The 27750-nt window shown below is 44.0% G+C and overlaps 1 protein-coding gene across 2 annotated transcripts in view; it reads left to right on the top strand.

The window, feature by feature from the left end:
• Nucleotides 1–13332, top strand: part of PLAA (phospholipase A2 activating protein) — a 184825-nt gene extending 171493 nt beyond the window's left edge. For both annotated transcript variants that reach the window (XM_086962122.1, XM_086962123.1), the window contains 2 exons: nt 10338–10502; nt 12615–13332. In XM_086962122.1, the coding sequence (XP_086818248.1) occupies nt 10338–10502; nt 12615–13180 (731 nt within the window). In that variant the 3' untranslated portion in view covers nt 13181–13332. The remainder of the gene's footprint in view (nt 1–10337; nt 10503–12614) is intronic.
• Nucleotides 13333–27750: the final 14418 nt, after the last annotated feature.

Raw genomic sequence — 27750 nt, 5'->3', positions numbered from 1 at the left:
TTAATCAGACCCCCAGGATATAGCGGCATGGATTCACAAATTTAGCGGCACAAATATGGAAATTTAGCGCCACAAATATGGAAATTTAGCAGCATTTTTGCGGCACTTTATTTTACTCCTAATCATTCATTTTCAGCCTTCAATCAATGGAAACTGTTTTAGCAGAGTATTCCACTTTGAATAGGCAACCTGGAATATGGAATAGAGGAAGCAGCCCACAGGTGAAGGCTGTTATCCCTTGGAATTGCAATTCTCCATTTGCTTTAGTATAGGTTGGTAGCACTTATCACACCTTTCGACACATTGCGGTACCGGTGTTTGGCACATCCTTAACCCTTTTCTCGCCTGAGAGTCTGAGGGTAGCTGGACACCGCTTTCGTGGACAGGCCATGGCCCGTTGAACAGGTCCGAGAAGGCCCACTGTGAGAAAAATAACTGACTTTGTTAGTATGCAAACCTTTTGAAATCCTGCCTCTGCCCATTTATTTTAATGCTCAAAATGATTCAGGTTTCTTCTTCTAACATCCTAAAGCTAACTTCCTGATTTGCAGAAGGGAAGAATATTTGTAAAAAATCCTCTCACGTTTGCCTCAATTTGTAACAAGCTAAAATACAGAATTTAGCACACAATCCCTGGTAACCCCTAGTTTTACTGTAGAATAATTAAAGACACGGTCATTGAAATGGGTCTCTTTCGACCCCTGTATTTATTGTCCTTAACTTGTTATGCAAAAACACTGATCGCTTTCAGAACAATGAGTGTAAAAAACGTTAAGGCAATCGATGTAGTTCCTGCTTGTGTTTCGCATGCTTTGCTTAATCTTGCATTCCATAGGAGTGTTTTTTTTTTTACAGAATGTTGTTAACGGTTTTTTTACCCAGTGCATCATATTAATCTTACCCAGTACTTAATTTGTATTGTGTGGCATCAAGGTGTTATAATGAGGGCACAATTGAGTTGTGGCTAAAGGCAGTGCGAGTTTCTCTAAAGGCCTGTCGGGGACAAAAAGGTGTTCAAAATACTGGTCACCAACACCATGGCCTCTCTGAAAAGCGCACAGAGAAGTGATCACACATGCCAGTTGCAGTTGTGATTTCTAAGCAAATCTGAGGGTAGAGTGGCACCTTACTCACATTTTTGTGCATATGTTTAAACTGCAACTGTAATCATATAGACCCGCCCCTTTCACGGATCCCCCACGTTTAGGAACCTTACCACTTTTTTCCTCCCACTTAAAATCCTGGATAATGTGTTATATCTTATTGTGTTTCAAAGGAAACTTTCAACACTGCGTGATTACTGCAAAACATACAAACAGATGGTTAATAGGGCTAAAACGAACATTTTTGTGTTGGTTCGTTTTGATCCATAATTTGTTGTTCTTTCAATGAGTCCACCCCGGCATGAGTACAGCATGACAAAATTATCTGCATTGGATAGTATGGTGTGGAGCTTTTTGCACTGCATTGTTATAAAGTAAAAGTTTAAAGTGGATGCTGACCCTTCCTTTGATTGCTATACGGGAAGCTGTAAGAGTGTAATTTAGGCTAGTGTCCTGACTTGCGCTTTCCCAGCTCGCTCTTCAAAATGTTTGTACTCATTAAAAATAGTGAGTGTGAGTAACATTTTCTATCTTGCATTAATGTGCTGCATTGAGGTCCCTTCAACCCAGAACCTGTTGAGACATTTACTAGGTCTCACTGGATACTACATAATATCTTTAGCCTACTGTAGGACCGTGGTGAGGGGAGAAGAGTTTAATGGGGAGTTGTTAATTTCGCGGGCACTTTTGTAAAAATCGCGGCATTTTTACAAAAGTGCCGATTTCGCGGTAAATTGCAAAATCCTGGAGGGTCTGCTTAATCAGCCTTTTGACCGAGAGCATCTTTTTGGGCCCACAGTCGATACATCTTTAGTGAAGATGAAAAAAGATAGACACTGCCAAGTCCATGGGGGCCTTGCAATTACGTTCCCCTACAGCAGAGGTCTTCAAACTTTTTTGCTCTAAGCCCCCCCAAATAAAACATTTTGATGCCAGGGCCCCATCTCTAGACCTTTATGACCAGGATTAGGGGAGAGGCAGAGCTGAGCACAGGGGGCGGGGCTTATGAGATCATTTCTGGGAGATGTTTTTTATGCCATATATTCCACAATAAATGTAAGGCTTACAAAATAGCAAATTCATTAAGCAAAAACGTGAATTAACTAAGAAAAGCTCTGCTCCCCATAATTTGGTTTCTGTGAGCCTATCACACTCCTCAGATCAATGCAACTGCACCTGCTATAGTAATGATAACCATGGCCCTGAGCATCAAGAAATATACTCCAATTAAATTACCCAAGGTGAGATGTTTTAAGACTTAGAAAAATTAAGTGATTCACCAAGAATCACAGGATGTTGAGCACAAGCTGGGACTTGAACCTAGTTCCCCTGTTCCAAATTCAGCATCTCTCATAATAAGGCCACATTTCCTCCCCCAGAAAAACATGAGCTCCCATGTGTTGCCCCCCTTTTTGCAGCAAAGGTGCCTGTGGTCCTAATGCTAGCAAGGAAAATTAGCCCACATACCCTTTTTTAATTTTTAAAAAGACATAGCTGTAATACAGTGGGCCCCTTAGAACAGTGGACCGTGGTGCTACTGCACCTACTTCACCAGTGATCAGTACTGCCTCGCCAAGTGGGATGTCTCCTTTGTCCTTCGTTAAAACATGGGCTCTCATTTTGTCCCATCCTAGTCACGGTCTTCTCTCTGATGCCCCCAGAAAGGTGTCTCCCCTGCTACAATTTTCCCACCCTTGGTTCATTACTCAGAGGCCCAAAGCAACTCTGCCAAGGCAAGAAGCCACTGTACCCTACTGTAACTATAATCTAATAGTAAGAATAGTACAACAGACATGGAGTTTAGCTGGCCCTTTATACCAATGGGACCTGGTGCCACAGCACCTGCTGTACTAATCGTAACTACAAATCTGCATTATATAAAAAATGTCATTGTGTGTGTGTGTGTGTGTGTATTTATACACACACACACACACACATACAATATCATAGTCCAAAACTACATTTATTAGAAATACTGTGCACACCATTAAATTACTGACACGATACTCGTTATCCTGACAGTAATGGTATCAAAAAAAGACCTGCATCATACATCAGGGCATGGAAAATTAATTAGCTTGATTAAAATGAGAACACCAAAATCCCCATATCACTATTAGATAACATGATATCAACATAACCACAGAGTAAGCAGCGTACTGGTGCTACCATTAGTTATATACCATGGAGTATCCCCACGCAGGGCACAGAGGCAACAACGCTTCAAATATTGGTAATATGGGGATTTAGTTGTTCACCACGAGAATTGCTTTGGCCATGGAATTTGGGGATGTTTCATCATGGGCTCAAAGAGACTGTGAACTCGTTTATTTCTCTCGCTCTGCGAGGAGCATATTGCAAAAGCACCCGGACCGCTTGGGTCCAATCCCAATCCAGGTGATCAGAGCACAAAACGTGCAATCGGCTGCATAAGGCACTGCACAATACAGAGAAGACCGCTTGTGTTGCATCTCATAGAATGAAGCACTTCAGCTGTAATGAGTGTACCACAATCACCCTCTGGGCCCATACCACTCTCAGTACTTTGGAGATGAGATTGGCAATGTTTCTCAGGGCCCTGGGGCTCGGCTGAGGTATTGTAATGCAGCCTTTCAAGGTTGCAGGGCAGCAGTGGAGATCGCGCTGCCCCTCCTTCACAGTACCTCCAATGTGGACCTAGTTGGTCTCCTTCAGAAGCGAAACTCCGTCCATATTTCAGGGAGGAGCTAAGAAAAAATGTCAGGGGTGGGGGCACTACAAAGCCTCATTAACGAACAAATAGCCTTTTAAAGACCTGTGAAGTACTCTGTGCGGCTGTGTGTGTGCCCGGGAAGCTGTCTCGTCCCTGGCTGACACACACGACAGGGAGGAGGGGGGCTGTACCAGTATTGTGCGTGCAGGAGTGCGAGCTCTTCCATCGCTCGTCACGATCGGCTCATACACTTCGACATAGAGCAAGTTCTTAGCAAGGCAGCTTCGTTTAGGAGCTGCCTTGCAAGGGGGGTTCTTTAGCGGCTGGCGGCATTGTCGCACATAGAGGGATGGTGCCGCTGAGTGGCAATCAACTCTAGGACTGTTGCACGTTGTGCCTCCCCTGCCTGGGGGGCGATCTGAAGGACACACCCACTGCTGCTCTGTTTATACAGGGGGTAACACTCTGTTGTGCTTACTTGAAACCAGGTTATCCTCATCAAAGTCCTACACCCATTGTGTGACAAATAGCTAGTGGAAGACTCATTTGCGCCCCCCTTTGAATGCAGCCACGGACCACCACAGTTTGAATACCACTGACCTAGAGGTTCATCTCGTCGCTCCTTTTACAGGGCTGGCTCCAAAACTATTGCCTCAGAGCATCCCTTTTCGTCCTTAAAAAGCCCCAATCAAACTAATTCCTCCAGAGTATACTTTCGTGGAGGGTACAGAGGCAACAACTGTAAGGTAAGAGGTCATAGTAAAAATACCCGCAACTCCCCCACCACCAAGCAGTGAATTCGAGGGAAGCCTCTCGCAGTTTCTACCTGTCTTGAATTCTATCACAACAGACAAGTAGGTACGAAAATTATCCAGTATGCCTATTGCCTGGAACTCACCTCTACTCCCCCAAATATCCCTCCCAGACAACCTCCAATGACCTTGGAACATCTCACTCTTCTCAAACAAGAGGTTCTCTCTCTATTACAAAAACATGCAATAGAACCAGTCCCCTTACCTCATCAAGGCACAGGGGTTTTCTCCCTCTACTTTCTAATCCCAAAAAATGACCGCTCTCTCAAGCCAATACTGGACCTCAGACAGTTAAACCTCTACATTCAGTCAGACCACTTCCACATGGTCACTCTCCAACAGGTGCTCCCACTGCTTCAACAAGGTGACTTTCTCTCCACTCTAGATTTAAAGGACGCCTACTTTCATATTCCCATTCACCCCGTTCACAGGTTCGTGGTGGACGGTCAACACTACCAATTCAAAGTCCTCCCGTTCTGGGTGACTTCAGCACCCAGAGTCTTTACCAAGTACCTCGCAGTAGTGGCGGCTCACTTACGAAGACAACACATTCATGTGTTCCCTTATTTAGATGACTGGCTAATAAAAGCCAAGTCGCACAGCAGCTGTGTGCAACACACATGCAAAACAATTCAGCTGCTTCACGACTTGGGATTCACTGTGAACCTCGCCAAATCCCACCTCCAATGGTCCAGCACACAGAAATATCTAGGAGCTACTATTAACACTTCAAAACCTTTAGCATACCCCAACCCTCTCCGGATAAGCACTATGCAAGCTCTAATAGCAACATTTCAGCCTTAATGCTCATTACTAGCTCAAGTGTTCATGCAGCCAATCAGAATGATGGCCTCTTGCATTTTCATCGTCCCTTATGCAAGTCTCCAAATGCGTCCCTTACAGGAGTGTTTGGCACTTCAGTAGAACCAGGCTCAGGGTCAGCTAACAGATCTGGTGTTGGTGGACGGCTGCACACATCGCTCTCTGCAGTGGTGGAACACACAATACCCTTCCAAAGGGCAGCCGTTCATCGACGCGATTCCACAGATAGTGCCAACTATCAAAGCATTTATGGAGGGACTTAAGGGAATAATTCCACCCAGAGTTCCACCTTCTCCTGTGTGGAATCTAAATGTTGTCCTTACCAGACTCATGGGTCCCCCATTTGAACCCCTACACAAATGTTAATTACAGTTCCTTACTTAGAAAGTAGCCTTCCTAGTCGCTATCACATCTCCTAGAAGACTGAGTGAACTCCAGGCATTAACCATACAAGAACTGTTTTTGCAAATGCATCATAAAAAAGTGGTTCTGAGAACTAACCCAAAATTTCTACCTAAAGTAAATTCTGCCTTCCACCTTAACCAGTCTGTTGAACTCCCAGTTTTTTCCCCTCTACCAGACTCAGTGGCAGAACAGGCTCTTCACACGCTAGACGTTAACAGAGCATTACTCTACTACATTGAAAAAACAAGATCTTTTAGAAAGACTAAACAATTCTTTGTGGCTTTCTCCCCACCTCATAAGGGAAATCCCATTTCAAAAGCAGGTATTGCAAGGTGCATTGTTACATGCATCCAAATATGCTATCTCAAAGCCAAACGCACATTAACCATTCTCCCTAGAGCTCATTCCACACGCAAACTAGGGGCTTCTATGGCATTCTTAGGGAACATTCCCTTAGATGACATCTGCAAAGCAGCAACTTGGTCTACACCGCACACTTTCACAAAACACTTGTGTAGATGTGCAAGCAAAACAACAAGCTAGTTGGGCCAGGCTGTATTAAGAACACTTTTTCAAACCACTGCACCAGATACAGGTAGCCAACACTAAGGAGATAACTGCTGTATAGTGTATGCACAAATATATGATCTACAACTCGTATGCCTCAAACGGAAAATACTACTTACCAGAATGCATCTGTTCTTGGCATGAAGAGCTGTAGATTCATATACGCCCAACGCCTCCCCGGATACCTCTATCTGTTGCAGTACTACCTCACTTAGATAAATCACACATGAACATCTCTTTTCTATTCCTTACTAACCCCATCATCACCCTTTATGGCGAAAAACAATCTGAAGATGGAGTCGATACCCATGCGCACGGCCACCCTAAGGAGGAGTCATCTATCTCGTACCTACAAAGACTTCTTCCAGGACAAAAACTCTAAAGGTCGGGGGCAAAGCCACTCCAAACCCAACTTGTACCTCCCCATCTGCCAGCAAACAGTGACTCCATAATCATTCCCCCCAATCATCCTACCCCTATTGGAAGTAGACTACAGCAGTTTGTTCCCGCTTGGCAGTCAATAACATCAGACAACTGGGTGTTAGACATTATCCAACATGGTTATTCCCTGGAGCTCAACAGCAATCCTCCCAATATTCCACCTCCCACTCGCAGGTTTTCTTTGGAACATCAACAACTGCTCAAACAGGAAATGCAAGCTCTATTAATAAAAAGAGCTATAGAGTCCGTTCCAATACAATTTCAGGTGCTCCGGGGTTTACTCCCTGTACTTTATAATACCCAAAAAGGATGGCTCTCGAAGGCCTATTTTAGATCTGAGGCATTTAAACATCTACATACTATCAGAACACTTTCACATGGCAAAATTTCAACAAGTGCTTCCACTTCTCCAGCAAGGAGACTACATTTCAGCACTGATTTAAAGGATGCATACTTTCACATCCCTATTCACCCAGCACATCGCAAATACCACAGGTTTGTCTTAGCAGGGAATCCTTATCAATTCAAAGTCCTTCAATTCAGAGCCACTACTGCACCCAGAGTGTTCACCAAATGCTTAGCAGTGGTAGCAGCTCATCTAAGAAGGCAACACGTTCATGTTTTCCCATATCTAGACAATTAACTTATCAAAGCCAATACACACTGTATGTGTCAAGAACACACTCAGACTACCATAATTCTTCTCCATCAGCTGAGATTCACAATCATTGCTCAAAAATTCCATCTTCAACCTTCACAACTGCATATATGGGAGGTGTGATCAACACTTAAATAGGTCCAAACCTATCCAAATGCAACCGGGATTCACAATTTTCAAGCACTGCTACCACAATTTCAAAGCAATCATCATCTAACAGTCAAAACGTTCTTGCAACTTCTAGGAGTGATGACATCATGCATTGCTATAGTGCCCCATGCAAGACTAAACATGCACCCTCTACAGGAATGTTTAGCACCTCATTGTAGTCAATCACTGAGTCAACTACACAATCCAGTGTTGTTAAGACAGCTGCATCCATTGCAACACACAACTTATCAAAGGGATGGCCCTTTGCTGACCCTGTCCCACAGATAGGGCTAACAGCGGGTGCATCCCTCACAGGATGGGGCGCTCACCTACAACATCTAACAGTTCAGGGTCTCTCTGACACCAAACACAAGAATCTTCACATCCACTACCTAGAGCTTCAAGCTGTTCACCTTGCGCTGGAAGCATTTCTACCTCACCTTGTAGGCAAGGTAATCCTAGGACGGACGGACAATATGAAAACCATTAACTATATACAAAAACAGCGCGACACACACACACTCTGGGGTAGCTTAGAGTGTAATAGTAGTAGCTTAGAGTGTAGGAGTAGTTGTCAAGAGTGGTGTACTCTGGAGTAGCGTGGGGTACAGTGTAATAGCATATAGTGGAGTGGCGTCCAATCGAATAGAACAGAATTAAGTGGCATAGAGTGGAGTGCCATACACTGGAGTGAAGTAGAGTGGAGTAGCGTAAAGTGGAGTGACATACAGTGGAACCGCATAGAGTGGAGTGTTGTGGAGTAACCTACAGTGGAATAGAGTAAAGTGGATTGGTGAACATTAGAATGTCATAGAGTGGAATAGCGTCCAGTGGAGTGGTGGACAGTTGAGTGACGTAGACTGCAGTGGTGTAGAGTAGAGGCGTAAGGGTGTACTGGCATACATAGCGTAGAGTGGAGTCTCATGCAGTGTAGAGGTATCGAGTGAGTGGCATAGGGATGTATGTGAAACTTAGCAGCAATGTAGATTATGGTGTGCAGAGTAACGCAGAACAGCGAATTGCGCTACCTTTCGTTTATCCAGATTTACCAATCACAATTACAATATGCATCTATCTCAAAGGAGATTATAGTTCTCAAATATTGATCATATAGTGTGGTAAACATGTAACAGAAGTATGTATGCAATAAAAACAAAATTCCTACATTCAAAGATAAAATATGGAAAACATGGCAAAAGAGCCTAGTTGTTTATCAAGTCAGTGGCGTTCCAGCCTCATGAGTGAGGTCTTCAACATAAGACAGTCCGAGCACTTATAGGGTCTGAAAGAAGGAGGAAGAAAATCATTTAAACATTGGAACTGCATGAGGAATTAAGTATGATTAAAAATATATATTTTTAATGGACTTACATGAGTAGGACATTTGTCTTCTGGCAGTATACACATTTGAGTAAGACAGATCATGGCACCAACTTGAAATACAGAGTCCTAACTAAGGGAATACGCCCTCCACAGGATAAGAGGAAGGTTAAACTACATTAATCACTCATGATAACGTTAGTACTCAATCAGTAATTCTTGTGCTTGCGGATGTTGGTAAGAAAAGTAAATTCTGTGTGAAGCTGCATAGATCATTTGAGTGGAGACAATAATACAAAAATAGAACGCAATTGAACCTGATCCAAAATAAAAGTTTGTGGGGGGTCAATAAACCATGGGGCAATATTCAGTCAAGGGAGTCAGACACTTTTTGTGGAAATAAAAACAATAGTGGTATTATAATTATATCTAGGAAGAAGAAAGAGGTAGTTTAACGATTAATTATACTCTATTACCAACTGCTTTTATAGGGGGGATTGCATGTATAAATAAAATGCATCGGCATGACGAACACCGGAATGCCAAGTTCGCCTCAAAGGCAGCATTACTGTGCTTGTATCACGTAGGGTGGAGCGCATGCTGATAAGCCTTCCTGAGTATATAGTGAAGAAAACAAATGGAGAACCTAAGTGCGATTCCATGGGTATAAAGAGTAGGGTCCTTCATTTAAGAATTAATCGTACAATAGAAGTCCCTCCAATTCACAGGGAGGAAAGGAGAATTTTAGACAAAAAAAGTAAAAAATGGGGGTTGGTGGGCCAAAGCCAATAGGATGCTTGAAAGAAGACAAACATTCAGGCTGCAGAATAATCCTTACAGGCTTGCACAAAATGAAGTTTATAAAATGCGGGACCTGCTAATGACATGCATAAATTTTGACTTAATTTTAAATCCTGACACAGAGAAAAATATATTGAGTATAACAGTAAGCAGGCCATTTAGCTCATACATGGGATGTACATAAATGTACCAATAGGAGAACGGGACGTTCAATTAAACAAGGCTAGTCAAATTATTCAACTCTGTTCATCTAAATGTGTTTAGTACTTTTGTGATAGAATCACATTTGAAGATACATTTACACTCCAATGGACCAGGATGCCAGATGACGAGGACAATGAAAAGAATAGTGGAAGGGGATGTGTTGTGTAGAACTGATTTCAGACTATTGCTTAAAATCGGAATGATGAGCAAAGGGCAGTGGAGGGTGGGTATAGTACAGGGTTCTAGTTATATTGTGTTGTAACCTGTGTTCACATGCTTGTTTAGGTCCATAACAAATACAAAATGATTAAAACATGTATCAGAATGTTGTTAAGCACTAATGTTTGTTTCATTCCGTGTAGGAAAGTTAAGAGAGTTGAATGGAAGTGCACCCGCAGACCAAAAATTGTCAGAGGATGAGCTGATCCTGCTTGAAAAATTGTTAGTTGTAGTAGGTAATTCATCTACCGAAACTCCAACTGCACAACAACTGGAAACCTTGTGGAAAGCAATCAAATGGCCTGAAGGTATGGATTAATAAATGAGTTCACTGGGATAAACAGGAACCACTTTACTGAAGACCCATAGTGAAGAACATGGATGCTTTTAAAGCAGTTGTTGCTAAATTTACTTTGATATCTCTCCTTTAAGTGATTGTGCATGTGTTTCAAGGTCGGTAACCGGCACTAAAATTCCAGCTGTGTGGCGACCTAAATATCTGTTTGTGTTCTATGGCAAATCAGAGGCAATATTGCAGAAGTGCCCACGGGTTGTAATGGATATTTGAGCCTCACCGGTACTTTAGTATCCCAGAAATGGCTGCAAACTACAGCACAGCTCCTTTTGTATCACTAATGACATGGGTGTACATTTTCTACCGCTGCTATGCTATTGAGGTGTTTCCTCATTTGTATGGAGACATGGTCCCATACAAATGAGTAAACTCTTTTATCCTTGTTCCTGCGCCATGTTACATATGCAGGTTCAAACTTGCTGTCAAGAGGCTCTTTTTCTGTTGGTGTTTCTTTTGGACCATTCAAGGAACCATTGGTAAATTCCAAAAAGTGGAGCAGTGTGAAAGATGGTGTAGTTTTGAACTGGTTCAAGAACATCTGTGCTTAGAACGCTTTGTGAACACCAAAGTTATTTTTATTTTCTATAGGCACTAGTTTTACATTTTATTTATTTCTGATAGAAATATACTATATATGCTGCTTTTGTTTATTGCTTTTCAGCATATGTAGGTTTTTTACTATGGGAAAGCACTGCAAATATAGGCAGCGAGTCATTTATTTTTTCAGCCCATTCAGCTTGGAAGAGTAGAGGATTTGAGGGTGGGGGTTTGGAGCCCCCTCCTTGCTCATCTATCAGTGTTTCAGATCATTGGTGATGCTCACATTTCAGCTATGGATTATTTAAAGCTTATTTTGTTTCGATCTCTAATTTCTCATATCCTTTTTATGGTCTGGCGAGAACATCACTAGAGAGGGATTTTGGCTTCGTCCACATGTTGGGAGCCAGGACTAAATGCTTTTTTAGGCAGAAGTTGTGTCCTTCCACAAAAAAAAGTTGCTTACTCTCCACACAGCTGTGATCATTTTATTTATTTATTCAGCTGCCTAAACTTTAACTTTCATAGGCTCACGCATGACATTGAAATGCTAATAAAATTGGGTAACAAGATAATTTGTTGTTTTTCTCCCTGGCAGCAGCACAAAGGGGAGGGCGACAGTCATTAACCTACCTACATTGATTTTTGAGTCTGGCTTGACAATGCAACTATTACCTGGCTCTTTAATCCCACCAGTATTATTCTACAGTTCTTTGTTTCCTCGCAAATGCATATTTATTCCCATGCTATTTGCTTGTATATTCACATTACCATGCAACGTTTCTTTAAAGCCAATTTTTTTGGCATTGCCAATGCTTGTTCTGCTTTAGGCAGTTTAAAAAAGCAATGTCATGTCAGTCTTAGCCGTGCTCCTTAGCTTCTGAATTTAAACTACTCGAAACCAAGAGAAAATCTTTCCTCCCTATTAATTTTTTTTCTTCAAAAAAACTTCAGTGCTTCTCGAGGTTGACCATTGAGAAGTGTGCCAGCACCACCTAGGCTTGCCTGTCTGTGTCTTACTCGATGGTACGTGTGCCCCGCTAGACGATCCAGTTGTTAAAAAGACTGGGTTGGGTTCTTCGGTTTGGTGCTATACAGATCACACGTTCATCCATCAACATTTCCATCCCTGCACTGCCTGATGCACAGTCGGATTAGTGGTTTACCTTTGTTTTATTTTTTGTGCGTTGGAGAAATCGCTATATAGCAATTCTTTTAAATCACTTGCGAAGTTGCTAATTAGTGACACGCCTCTGTATATATTTGGCTAAACTACAGCTTTAACAAATCTAAAAAAAAATGCAAATTTTCAAGATTGGCTAAACTTTATGTGCATTATGTCCTATGTGTTTTGTAAAATACGAGGTTGCTTAGTTGGTTGTGTTTTCCAGATGGCTGCCTACTAAGAAAATTGCTGGAGAGCATCTAGAAACAAATGTTTTATTTCAAGTTGTGGTCTAACTTGTTGGAATCAGGCAAATAAGGTTAACAAACATTAATATTAAGTGCATTCTTTCCTCTGTTTCAGACATAGTCTTTCCAGCACTTGACATTCTCCGGCTATCCATCAGGCATCCAAGTGTGAATGAGAACTACTGTAGTGAAAAATCTTGTAACCAGTTAAGCAACCACCTCGTCAAATTAATGAATCCTAATGGTAAACAAGCAAACCAATTGCTTGCACTTCGAACCTTGAGCAATTGCTTCACCAGTGAGCCAGGCCAGAGGCTGATGATGTCGCAGAAGGACCTGGTGTTGTCAGAAGCCATAGAACTGAGAGCAGGCAACAATAAAAACATTCACATTGCCCTCGCTACACTGACGCTCAACTATGCAGTCTGTTTAAATAAAGCCCGTGACATCGAAGGCAAAGCACAGTGCTTAACAGTGATCAGCACAGTGGTAGAAGCTGTTCACGACCTTGAAGCAGCTTTCAGACTGCTAGTCTCTCTTGGAACATTGATCTGCGACGATGTGAACGCTGTTCAGTTAGCCAAGTCACTAGGAATTGCCTCACAAATAAAAAAGTATGCTTCTGTTTCAGAACCAGCGAAAGTAAGTGAATGCTGCAAACTCATTCTGAATCTGCTGTGATCTTTTTTGACATTTGAGGAACAAGCGTGATATTGAGAAATTGTGTTTTTGCTATTTTGCAGCACTATAAATATGAGTAAGCGAGTTGAAATTTAATAAAGATTTGACGTGTAATTACGCTTAATCATCTTAAATAAAATCTTTTGCACTTACATGTGGAGTTTTATTTGGTTATTTTGGTAGTTTTTATTTTTTGTTATCAAGACTATTGGTATTTTTTAGTTCTAAGTGGAAGTCAAAATAAAGGAGCATTGTAAGAGCAGCCTTGATGTCCCATTAGTGGCATAGTGGGGCATGGTATAGGCTAGTATACAATTTTCCATGGGAGCCCTATGAACATCTCAGTATTGGAGTATGTACATTTTCCAACGAATCTTAGGTTCATAGGACATTCTCTACCTCTTGCTTCCAGTACAGAGACCTTCCTTACTTTGCTAAAGAAGTGACCAGTGGCGAAGATCTTTGCCCCAAGGGGGTGTTCAAGATGAGACGTTTCACTTGTCAAACACTAAAAAAGTGACTTTACATACCTATTATTTTCTCTCTCTCCTTTTGGTCTCCAACCCATCTCTTATTTGTTCACTTAGGTGCCTCCTCATGTCTTTTCTCATTTCTCCTTTTACAATCATTATTCTACCCCTTCTCTTCCTGTGATTCACTCTTCCCACACACACTTGCCTCTCTCACTCCTTTCTCCCACTTTAGTCTGACACCTACTCTCACCTCTCATGTTTTCCTCAATCTTTTGTTTCACATGCCTATTCATTCACCCCCTCCAATGTCCTGCTTCTAGCTTCTGCTCTACTTTTTATTACCAGTGCAAGAATTTGTATTGGCCTTGCTGAAAGCACTTTTTTTCTGATCCCTACTCCTCTTGCAGTGGCGCTATATTTACTGCTTTGATGGGCAATAGGTATTCCCTGCTGGTGGCCGCAAGGACCAATCTTGCTTTCTCCTCTACCAAACACCATCCTTTTTTCACAACTTCTCTTGAACTCTTCATCATTGATCCTCCAAACTCTTGCCTAAAATGCTCACACTCTTCCTTTTAACACCACTTAATTTGCCTCACATGCGTTCTTCTCACTGTATCTCAAAAACCTATTTTGCATTTTCTAGCTTCTCCATTCACGTTCCTCTACCTCACTTCTCACAACTTACTCTCTTCTTCATCATTCTCATAACTTCCTTTCACACAGCTAGTCATAAATTTTTCACACACACTTCTCTCCATGCCTTCTTTCACCTAACCCCTAATGCGATCACACCCTCCTCTCAATAAAACTCACTTTACTTTCCCTGCACTTGTCTTTCTCTAAAACCCTCTTGTTTCCTTACACACCGGTTTGTCCCTCCCAGTCTGAGTTCTTTCTTTCATACCCTTCTTTCTGACCTGTTTTCAATGCATTTTCAGCAGCTTGCTCGCTGTCACAGACCTGTTTGTTTACAAACAAGCATGTATCCATTGATAATGTTTGTTTCTTTTGGAGCCTATCAGCAGCAAGAATGATCACATTTCAAATTTTCTCTGTGTAAAACAAAGCTATTTTTCACTGTTATATACTATTGTCTTTTAGTATTTATTTAGCATTTCATATCCCTTACAGGACACTGAAGGACATTATTGAGATGGCCACTCACTGCACCATAGGTTGCACTTGGGATTGAAGATAATATTGATCTAATGTGGTTTGTGTGGAAAGAGCTTTGGTATCATGTGTGAGGACTGGATTTGTACTCTTATGTCCTCTGTCGCTATGCTTAAGTGCTTAGTGGAGTAATGGATAGAATGCTTGAGTGTGGTATCCAAACACTTTACCTCCTATTATTTTTGCCCCATCTCCACCGACACAAAACGAACATGCTTAGCATCTCCTGCCATCTAGGTTTGGGCTCGAAGAGTTGCAAGTTATTTTTCTTCAAAGAAGTCTGAGTCACCGAGGTATTGCGACTCATGCATTGTGTTTTGCGCATGTTCTTCTGTTTCTTTGTTGGATTGTTTTTTCCCGCCATCTGGTTTGGACGTCGATGTCACAGCTCCAGGACCGAAGCTCAATTCCAGCACGAGGCCTTTCTCAGCGCCCAGTTTCCTTCGATAACGGCATAGACCATCTCATACTCCGGCTGATGTTGTCAAAGTCTTACATTTGCAGAGCCAGGCCCGGCCTTTCACATATCTTTTTTTCCAGTCCTCATACTCCATACACTGTACAACAGCGAGGGATGCAATAGACGCCCTTCAGCTTTTGCCCCAAGTGTCACATCAAATACTCCAGGCAAGCCCAGCACAGTGTGTGCAATCTGTTTGTCTCCAGAACACAACAAGAGTTCGTGTGAGACTTGCCAAGCATTTTAATTCTAAAAAGACACGTTTGGCAGCGAAGAGAATGTCATTGGGCCTACTCCACTATGCTACGACACACAGAAGATATGCCTGACATTTTCTAGGGACAATCACCAGACCCTGAAGACGAACCGGAAGATATTGAGGCACAGACTTCTCCAACAGACATCCCCATACTGCCGTCTAGCAGTAGCGACCGCTCTGACTCCGTCCCGGATCTATATCTACAAGGGCACGTGAGTACATCGATGAAAGCTTCCCACAACCCCACAAAGACTGGTAAAGCGGCGTTTGGAACCCCACTGCCCTTGGGCCATGGTGGTCTCAAACTAACTCTGCCTGCAAAAGAATCAATAAGCGTCAAAGTTTAAAGCCCTAAAATGGTCCTGGGTATCGGCACCAAAAAGACTTGACACCTCTGAAACCACACAAAGTACCGGAGCCAAAACATTGGACTCGAAGAAACCTTCGGTGCCGAACGATCCTCTGGGGAAACTGGTGCTGAAGCACACAGATAGGCCGCTGGCGCAAAAATACCATACACCAAAACAGACAGCAGGGTCTAAAGTCACTTCGACGTCCAAAGCACCTTCAACGTCGAAACTCGCGAAGACAGACGCAGAACCTAAGTAAAGGCCTGTTCAGCCCATTCTGGAAAAATTACTAGACAAACTGTACAAGGGACAAAAGATAATATTTGTTCAACCAGACACATTGAATTTAGGGATAAAATCACAGCTAGCTACATCCCATGCACTAACTAAATAGAAAAGAACGTTTGAAGAGGGGATTATAGGACCAGAACCACCCAAAGCTCCCAAGAAGAAAAAGGATAGCGGTACAAGTCCTATATTTTCCCCTCCTCTTTATCCTCCTCCACCAAAATATTTACCTCCACCTCCTCCTTTGCCTACACTAGCATTACCACAACCTCTGCCAGCCCATCCACACTCCCCTGAACACCTGCCTTCAAAGCAGCCACATCTCTCTCCTGCGCACTCACCCACACATTACATAGATCCTGGAAAGGAGGTACCATACAACACGCTATAATATACAGACCCACAAGGGGATCCAGATAAAACACAGGACCCATGGGACCTATCTGTCCTAAATCCAGTAGATTGCACGACCTGGACCTATATCCCTCTAAGCCATCACCACCTGATATGACATCTTACCATGTCATCATCAGTAGGGTGGTACATTACCACAAAGTGGATTTACATACACTTGAGAATGAGCAGGGTTTTCTGGTGGAAACACTAAAGAGATGACAAAAAAACAGCACAGTCTCTTCCCATGTTAAGGAGCATACTAATATCCACTCTGTACATTTTCAAACAACCAGTTAAATCCAGGGTTATCGCCCCGAGATTAGAGACAAAAGATAAACTGTACCCATCAGACTCTGAATACACCAGAAATCAGGTCACCCCAAACTCCCTAGTAGTACATACTGCTGGGAAAAAAAAAAATCTAAGGCACTGGGTATGCCCCCCACCCATGGACAAGGAGAGTAAATAATGCTATGCCGCAGGTTAATGCGTTGCCACACAAGTAGCCAACCACCTGCGCATCGCAAACTCCATTGGTTTACTCTCCTGCTACAATCGTCCCCAATGGGACGAAATTCAGGAGCTATTACAACACCTCCCAGACCAAAACCTGTTGCAGGGATTCTGCCCAAGAACAGAACTATGTGCAGGATTATAGGACCTTGGTGTATAAGGACTGAGTCATCCTACCACCTTAGTACCCATGATCCCAGGACGGACTAGCTATAGTGTCTCACTTGCTCTCCTACTCACTCAGAGAAACAAGTGATCAGACACCCCAGAACACAACCCTCTCAGGAATCGAGGTAACAAGAGATACCCTTTCGCTCGCACTCTTGTATTTGTCCACAATAAGATCTGGTAGAGGCACAGAACAGTTTAAAATAGTTATTTTAACTAACGTGCCCTAACATGCAGGATACATGCCACAACAAGCAGGAAAATGCATAGTAGAAATACTGTCCGCATAGCAGCTAGTCCTTATATCATGAAGGGAGATGTCTTCATGGGAAAACAATAGAGAAAAGACTAGAGAGCCTAACCTCCCTCCCCTTGCTAAGAAGCAGAATTATTATATATTAGAAGATCTCTGGGCTTTGCCAGCAGACCCCATACCTTAGTCTATAGATGGTAGATATACATCATAGGTGATGTCTTACTCTTCTCCCTGGAAAGGTCCCTCTCCAAGTGAGTATTACCTATTTGTGTATCCCCAGAGGACCAAAGTACATTATCCCAAACAGCAGCTGCATCAGTACGTTTTGTCTAGGTGCTAAGGCCTCACCAGAACAGAATAACAAGGGGCATTGTTTATCAACCTTGCTCATAGTGTTCAGGTCAAATACCGGGAACTGGCAGAGAATGCACACAGCAGACTGTTCTCATGTGAAAGTGCGAACAAAGTCATTGCAAAAATAAAGCTATGTAGTAAGGTGCGCAAAGGTGCATATTGTCTGCAGTGTTCATGCTAATTTAGTGGAGACAACAATGCCCCAGGGGGCACGTGACAAACCAACAAAAAAAGGTACTAATTTGATAGAAAAGGGCTGGACAATATCAAAAGCCCACATATAATGCGCATTAGATTCTGCAGATACCAGTGCCCCAGAGGTAAATACCAGTGTTCTCATTAGAAGCCATGCAGAGCTCAGGGTTTCTGACCTTAAGCCAGGTCTACAACAGCACCTCTTAAACCTCCCATTTGATGGGCAGAACTTATTTGGACCACAAGTAGATGAAATGTTAGTGAAACTGAAGAAGGATACCAACACTCCTAAAGCTATGGGAGCCCTCCAAACTTTACAACACAGAGGTTCCTTTCGCAGGGGTCAGTGCATAGGGGCAGCAAGAGCGGACACAATCAACCAACACGTCGATGGCCATAACACGGTTTCTATTGAGCACAATTTTCAAGAGGTACATACAATGGGTTGCACTGGGAAAACAATAGAGGATGAGGGTGTGGGTCCGCCTCTAAAACTCCCACACTTTCAAAATAGTGACCACCTAAGCCTCTCCTGCAACATATTACTCCAGTTGGGGAACGTCTTCAACAATACCATTATCAGTGTCTAAAATCACCAGAGATCAGTGGGTCCTCTCTATAATCAAGGACGGGCATTGTTTAGCACTCCAGGACACACCACCTACAGTACCACCAATGGTGTGAAATATGTCACTAGAACATATTCCACTACTGCAGGGCAACGTCCAAGCTCTCCTTCAAAAGGGAGCTATAGAAATAGTCCCAAAACCACATCAGGGACATGGGGTGTGCTCACTATAGTTCTCATTCCCAAAAAGGACAAGACCTTAAGTCCAATTCTGGACCTAAGACCACTCAACAGTTAAATCTACTTACAACACTTCCACATGGTCATACTGCAAGAAATTATACCATTGCTACAAGGAGAATTCATGACCACATAAGACCTCGGAGACTCCTATTCTCATACGTCCAGTGCACCGCCGATAACTCTGAACTGATATTGCTCCCGCTGACATGGAAACAATGTCCTACTCTTTGGGGTAACTACAGCCCCAAGGGTCTTTACCAAATGACTCGCGTTGGTAGCAGCTCAGCTCATCTCAGAAGGGGAGGCATACGTATTTTCCCCTATTTGCAACTGGCTCATCAAAAGTCCAACCAAACAGCAATGTTTTCAGGACACCCAACGGGTAATGAACCTTCTACACAAACTAGGATTTTCTCTCCATATGCCAAAGTCTCGCCTGCAGCCTCTTAAGGTACAACCCTTCGTATGCGCAACACTAAACTCCATCACAGCCAAAGCGTATCCCGGTCTAGAAAGAGTACCAAAATTCAAACTAGCATTCTCTGTTTCAACCACAAACTCTGCTCCCAGTAAAAACCGTCATGAGCTTTCTAGGAATGATGACATCCTGTATAGCCATAGTGCCAAATGCTTGCCTGCATATACCTCCCCTTCAACATACTTTTCAGTCACAATGGGCCAGCGATCCATCACTTTCTGCAGTGGTGGAACAGCAACAATCTTCAAAGCCCCCATTCTGCAGATTACCATTGTGAAAGATGCATTACTTATGGGGTGGGTAGCCCATTGGCAATCCCTCACAGTACATGGTCTATGGTCAATACATCACAAACACTTTCACATTAATCATCTGGAGCTGCTAGCAATTCAACTAGCAATCATCTACACAAGCCAGTACTAATATGTGCAGACATCATGATTGTGATGCACTATATTAAAAAACGGTGGGAGGGCACTCATCACAGCTATCCCTCCTAGCCGAGCACATCTAGGACTGAGTGATATTTCACAAAATCCACCGCCAGCAGAATACGTACATGGGGTGGACAACATCTTCACAGATCTGTTCAGCAGAACTCACCGACAAGTGCACAGGTGGGAAATCAATCTACTCCTCCTACTTCAAATGGTGGGGCACCCTAGAGATAGAACTATTTGCCACTCACCACTGCGCCAAATGCCAAAGCTTTGCCTCCAGGTTTCCTCACCAATACTCCAAAGGTAATGCCCTATGGATGAACTGGTCAGGGATATTTGCATATGCTTTTACCCCTATACCACGAATTCCTTATGTGGTGCAAAAGCGAACACAAACATCCCTTACACTGATCCTAATAGCCCCAACATGGGCACTGCATGCATAGTTCCAACCCGAAAGCAACTGTCGGTAGTGCCACACAAAAAACTACCTCTTTGGCCACATTTCCTAACACAGGATCAAGGGATAGTGATGCATCCAAATCCCAAACAGCTCAATCTACCCATCTGGCTCAGAAGATCCTAGAATGTGGGCACCTTAACTTACCACAAGAATGTATGGATATACTTAAACAAGCACATAGACCAACTACAAGAGCTTACTATGCAGCAAAATGTAAAAGATTTGTTCATTACTGTTTAAATAAACATGTCCAACTTTTATTGCTAATAGTACAAGACCTCATTGGTTATCTCTCCCATCACAGCAAGCAGGACTCGCTTAAACAGCTATCAGATTACACGTAGCAGCCTTAGCTGCTTACATGCAAAACAGGCAACATATGTCACTCTTTAAAATACCAGCGATTAAAGCCTTTATGGAAGGACTATAAAGGTCCATACCACCTTCCAGTCCTCTAGCCCCAGTGTGGCAGCTTAACATTGTCCTCACTAGACTTATGGGTTCACCATTTAATTCCTGTGAACTTCAGTTCCTCACATGGAAAGTTGCTTTCCTAGTGGATATCACTCCCCTAAGGAAAATATGTGAGCCAGAAGCACTTAGCTTAGAAGAACCATTCTTTCAAATATTTCCAACAGAGTTGGTACTCTGTAACAACCCAGAGTTTCTACCAACGATGGTGTCAGCCTTTCACCCAAACCGAACTATAGAGATACCAGTTTTCTTCCCTAAACCTGACCGTAGCAGAAAGAGCCCTTCACACCCTAGATACTAAGAGTGCTCTAATGTTCTACGTAGAACCGAGCCCTTAAGATCAACACAACAACTCTTTGTGCCATTTACACATGCCATGACAGGCCTCCCCATATCCAAAGCAGGAATGGCCAGATAGATAGCTACATGCATTCAAACTTGTTTCCGTAAAGCAAAAAGGATACTTACAGTACCTCCAAGAGCTCATTCCACACGTGAAGAAGGAGCCACAATGGCTTTTTTAGGAAACATCCCACTAGAGGATATTTGCAAAGCAGCTAAATGGAATAACCCACATACATTTAGCTAACACTACTGTGTTGATGTCTTAGGCAATTGACAAGCTAGAGTGAGTCAAGCTGTACTAAACTCTTTCAAACGGCTACATCAACCAATCGCCTGCCACTGCTTAGGGGAGTACTGCTTTACATTTGATGCTAATCATTTGTATCTACAGCCAACAAATGGAATAGGTTACTTACCCAGTAAGCATCTATTCGTAGTGTGTAGTTACGTAGATTCATATGCACCCACCTCCCTTCCTGGAGGCTATTAGGTTAAGTATGTTCTGATCTATCGAACAAATTATTTACTGTACTTAATTTACTTGCATGTTTATCTTTTCTATCACTATATTGCTCCTTTCCTAAAGCTCACCCGATGAGCCAAAAACAATCTAACAAAGGAGCAGAGGTACATGCGCAATACACCATGGAGGAGGAGTCGCAATACCCTGTGACGCAAAGACATCTTTGAAGAAAAACATCTGTGCAACTGTCTGAGCCCAACACTAGATAGCAGGATATGCTAAGCATATGAATCTACAACACTACACACTATGAATAGATGCGTACAGGGTAACATATTCTCTTTCTTACCATCTGGCTTGGACATTCAAGAACTCAGTTCTGTGACTGACAAGGGTTTTCCAACACTGTTCCGCCAAGAGTTTCTCCCTGTGATACCCAGGACATGTGACCCAACGGCCACCAACTGTTAACCTTTAACACACTGCGCCTTCGGGCTCCAACCATCAAACATGAAGTCTCCTCAACTTTTTGGGGAGAATGCTCCTAAGCTGAAAATATGAAACATAATTCCAGAAGCCCATGGAGAGACCGGCACAGTGTTTGTAACCTGTGCTTCTTGCCAGCCCATGAGTAGACCTCCTGTGACACCTGCTGTGCTTTCTGCTACGAAAGACCCTCTATAGGATTAACCACAATGTGCAACAGCAAGCTTCTTCCGAAATGACTGACATCTGTTGGACCGAATACCTGCTCGACACTGTGAAGAGGCCAGGCACTCCAGCAGCCCAGTGAGGTGAGAGTCCTGAGGCCATCTTCTCAGAGGCGTCTGAGGCAGAAGAGGAGGAGATGCAACAACTCATCATGAAATAGGCACCAGCCCACACACAGGGCTGAAGACCAGGTCGACTCCCTATGCCTCTTCAGCACCATAGGCACAACAATGTCAATCTTGACCCCCGAAATGCCCTTCGACAGAGGCAGCACACCACTTCCACAGGAGTCTCTGGTCAAGCCCCATTTCGGGCCAAGCTGCATTTCGAGCCAAGCCCAAAATGTCAGAAACCTTCAGGTTTGTCTCCTTCGAGTGGCACACCCTGACTTCTTGAGACTTGGTCGATGGTTGAGATACTGATTTTTGGAAACAAAAGCATCCCATGGGACACATCATGGTGGCCTATAGAACTTGGACCTACTCCCACTCCCATGACCATGCTGGAAACCTTGGCATCATTCTGGACAACAAGATAACCATGACGACGCAGGTCATCTTAGTCTCCTCCTCTTGCTTCTTCATCCTCCGCATGCTTCATAAGATATTCAAATGTCTAATTCAAAGCTCCAGACGATCCATCACCCAGGCCCTCCTCTCCAGCCGACAAGACTATGGCAACACTCTCTAAGCAGGGATCGCAGCTCACCTCATCCAATGACTATAGACCATACAGAACACCACAGCCTGCCTCGTCTTGGATCTCTCTAGATGAACCCACATCACCCCCTACCTCCGGGAACTCCACTGGCTCCCTGTACAGAAAAAGAATGCCAGTTTAATCTCCTGACTGAAGTATACAATGCCCTACACAACTGCGGTCCTGCATACTTGAACCACCATCTGAACATCCATTAGCCCATCAGACACCTCCTCTCTGTGCGCCTTTCTCTAAGCCTTCGCTCCGCATCTGATGTAGCAGATGCAAAGGTCACTCCATCTCCCACCTAGTAGCGAAGACATGGAACAAGCTAACCTTTCATCTACAGACCTCCCCATCCCTTCACAGTTCCAAAAGTCCCTGAAGACTTGGCTAATCAACTGGACCCTGCCAGCGCCTGGATACTCTCATGGATGACCAGAAGCGCTCTAAAGATCTACTGATTGATGGATGCTTACCAAAGCACCATCAAAAGGAGCCAAGCTGCATCATTCTTCAATGCTGCATGACCCCAGAGCTTCGAAAAGGCCTACTCAGCTGAGATCGAACGCCAAGTCACCACTGCATTCGATATGACCATCAAAGCCACCCTCAATGTCACAATCTGATACTACAGAGCGATAGAACACCGAAAAACTCGTCAAGGTCCATAGCGCCTAGCAGAAAACAGTTCATCTATCTGGACCCTGACAAAATCGAGGATTTATCTGAACCTTGAAAAAAAATGCAGGCTTTCCTTTGAGGATGAACCAAGACTCGAACCTCAAGGCAACCAGCCAAGGGTTAGGGGGTCAGGCGCCAACCCCCCCCCCCCCCCTTCCACCTTTTAGCTGCAACATCACAAAACATCTCTGCCTTCACTCTCCTCCTGACCCACAGGGGAGGGGAATGGACACACATTATCTGGGAGCCCTTATTCCCTACAATACCATTCTAATAGATCCATTAGACCCCAGTAGGGAGGGAATCCATGGTAGGACTATGTAGGTGACCCTGCCAGGATGGTCCTGACCTCAAGCCCTACCCCCACCAAAGCCTCACCAGCCGATGATACCACAGTCTACCATGCAGTAGTTCAACAGCCTGCCCTGTACCAACAGGTTAAAATGCAGAATGTGCAAGCAGAGTATGGCTTCCTCGTCAAGACCCTCTTCAGAACAGAGAGAACAGTCCACTGCCTTCCTGTGGTAAAGGAAATGCTGGCTATATCTGTGGCCAGGTCATCGCCGACTCATTATTCGTCCACACCACATGAAAGGGGATGTCTGCTCGGGCAACAGGAGATTCCCATCCAATTGATAAGGAGTCCTAGTGCAGAGACGCAACAAAAAAACACTTACTACTCTGAGCTGCCACGCATTAGCATATTGCTTGTTCTGTGGGTCTCCTCGCCTGCTACGACCGTTACCACTGGGAGGAAATCGAGGATCTAGAGATGCGCCACCCAGAGCCCCTACAGGAAGTTGTTTCAAGAGCTCATTGCTGACGGTAAGATCATCAGCAATGCAAATATTAGCTGTGCCCTTGGCGCTGCATAAGCTGCTGCTACAGGGATTAACACCAGCATCCACCTTCGCAGGCATGCCTTAGAAAAAATTAATAAGCGCGCTGACATAGCCAAGTCCTCTAGTCCCAGATCTGCCTTTCACAGACAACAGACAGGGGGCGACATCTAAACAGTATCTAGGTAGAGACCACCCTATCAACAACAGCAACAGCCCTTTCAGGATCGCCAGCAGATGAAGACCATCCACCAGTGAGGCTACAGGGGTAATGGCTGTTGCAGAGGTAGCTCCGCTACAGGCACCTCTGCTGGGAATCCGTGAATTCCCATCTGTCCGTCCTGATCACACATCACCTGACAGAGGAGAGACCAAGGTACTTCTTTCCTCACTGGAAAATAATCACCTCAATTCAGTAGGTACTTTCCATTGTGCAAGAAGGGTACTACCTAAAATTGTATACCATCCCACCATGCTACGATGTAGTCTTCTCAGGCCACCGTCAACTGTTAGAGGAAGAGGTTCACATACTCCTCCAGAAGGCCGCCATTAAACCGGAGCCCCTACACCAACAAGTAAAAAGGATTTACTTCTACTTCCTCATCTCCAAAAAGGATGGCTCTCTCCAGCCAGTCCTAGGCCATTAAACGGGACCATCCACAGTGAACAGCTTTACCCGGTCACCATGGGGTTCCTCATCCCACTTCTCTGCCAAGACTTCATGTCAGCGGTGAATCTGAAAGATGCATACTTACATATTCCTAACAACGCAGCGCATTAATAGTACCTTTTATTCGTTATTAGTGGACGGCGCTACATGTAGACTATATTACTGTTAGTGGTTGCATCAGCGCACCTGCGCAGAAATGCCATACACCTTTTCCCATGCCTGGATGACTGCCTGATCAAGAGCAGCAGCAAATGGTCATGTCTAGTGCATGCTTAAAAAGCAATGTCCCTACACCATGAATTAGGATCCACCATCCGTGCCACATAACCACACCTTCAGCCTTGGTAGATCCAACCCTTTTTGGGACAGCTTCTAAATACAATAACAGAGAAAGCGTACCCAAGCGAACAGAGAGTGAAGGCATTGTATTGGCTTTTGTCTCATTTTCAGATTCCACGGCCCCTCACAGAAGGAACTATGAGAAAACTATTGGAGTTGAAGGCCTCGTGTATGGCGATTGTGCCATACACCAGATTACACCTTTGACCACTCCAGGAGTGCCTCTCGAGTCAATAGGTACAAGCAGAATGGCACTGGGAAGATCTAGTGTAGGTCACATCAAAGCCTCGGCACCCTCTGCTACAGGAGTTGTTTGAGAGGACCTTTCTAGACCCACTTCCACAATTGACCATCACCTCTGACATTTCTCGTGTAGGTTGGGGTGCTCACCTCCACAACACAACGGTCACACCTGGATGCCGCAGTCCCAGATATACCACATCAACTACCAGGAACTGCTAACCATCCGTCTTACACTCTGAGCCTTCCTCACACTCATTTGGGGCAAGACAACCCCCCCTAAAGATGGACTGCATGACAGCCATTTATTGCATCCAGAAACAGAGGGAACCCAATGCCTGCATCCGTTTGCACTGGCTTAAGAGATCCAGCATTGGGCGGCCCAGAGCAACATTCATCTATTGGCGGAGCATTTGCCTGCAATTTGCAGACCTACTCAGCAAGATGCGTTAACAAGTCCATGAGTGGGAACCTCACCCACAGATTCTTCCTTCAGTGGGGGACCCAAACCATTAATCTTTTCGCTACTCCCGAAAACTCAAATTGCCAAAACTGCATCAAGGTAACTGCACGCACAGCCCATGGGCAATGCTCTATGGATGAACTGCTCATGAAAATTAGCCTAAGTTTTTCCTCCTCTCACCCTCATCCCATACACAGTCAGGAGGATATCGTAGGTGTCCATGACCCTCATTCTAGTGCCACCAACCAGGGCACATCAGCCCTGGTATTGAAGGCTCCTGGAGATGGCGGTAAAATACCAGAGGTTCCTGCAGAGGTTGACCATCTCACTCGGCATCAAACAACTGAACCGCAGTCTGACACCTAAGCTCCTAAGTTTGGCTACTTCAACCGTTTAGAGGAATGCATGCTTATGTTGCAAGAGATGCACAAATCCACTACTGACTCCTGTTACACAGGTTAATGTTAGAGACTCATGCACTGCTGTATCGCCAAACAGACCACTCAAAGGTCTCTGAAAGAGACTACATGTTATATCCTACACCTATACAAGGCGGGCATTGTCTACACTTCTATATCCATACACCTAGCTGCAGTTGTAATGTATAAGCATGGGCGAATTTTGCGAATCTCGCGTTCGCGAATTTTGCGGATTTGCGAACTCGCAATCCGCAAAATCCGCGAATTCTCGCGAATTTGCGTATTTTTTTTTTGTGTTTGCGCGGGTTTCTGCCAGTTCGCGAGGGTTTTGTACAATGTCGCAAATTGCGAACTTACCTGTCGGGTCGCAAGTTTCGTGAACTTGTTGTTTCTACATGTCCAGCCTGTTTGGGACACTCTTCTTCATCACTGCCACTCTCTGTCACCACTGCCACTCTCTGACTACTCATGCCACCCTCTGGCCCACCCATGCCACCCTCTGTTTCATCACAGCACCCTCTGGTTGTCCAGTCAGTGTACATTATTGTGGCAACGCAAGCACACCTTCCCTGCCTCAAGTGACCTGAATTAATTTGGGGCTGATTAATGTGTCACAGAATATTTTTTTAGCTGGCACCTGCTTCCTTAGTGCTTCCTGATTAGTGATCTTTTGCACTTGCTAAGTGCTTTCATTGTTGCAAAATTAGTTACAACACCTGCCCTGCCCCAACTGACAATAATGAATTAGGGGCTGATTAATGGATTTGAACTTCCAGCCTGGCTCCTGCTTGTCTCCCTTAGCTGTAATTCAGGACCTTTGTGGCATATGTGTAACTATTCTGAGGTTCAGAGCAGGGTCACATAATAGTTGCAAGTGCCAACTGAACTCTGGAGGGGCCCCTCAGGAAGCACTACAGGAAATGGCTACTAATGATGAGCCTGAACTTTTGAACCTGGTAAGTAGTTTCAGTTTTGCTAAGATCGTATTTCTGCAATTTTGCACTTATTCGCGGGGCGCGAAGTTGTACTGGGAAGCCGCGAACTCACGCGAACAGTGAGAGCAAAATCCGCTGCTCGCGGATTTGCGGATTTTGCGGGAGCTTCGCAAATCTCGCGGATTGCGAATTTACCGAAAATCCGCAAA

Source organism: Lissotriton vulgaris, chromosome 3_1 (assembly GCF_964263255.1).
Source record: "Lissotriton vulgaris chromosome 3_1, aLisVul1.2, whole genome shotgun sequence".
NCBI classification, from domain to species: Eukaryota; Metazoa; Chordata; class Amphibia; order Caudata; family Salamandridae; genus Lissotriton; species Lissotriton vulgaris.
Note: the sequence above shows the minus strand (reverse complement) of the source record. Positions and strands in the feature narration are given on the sequence as shown.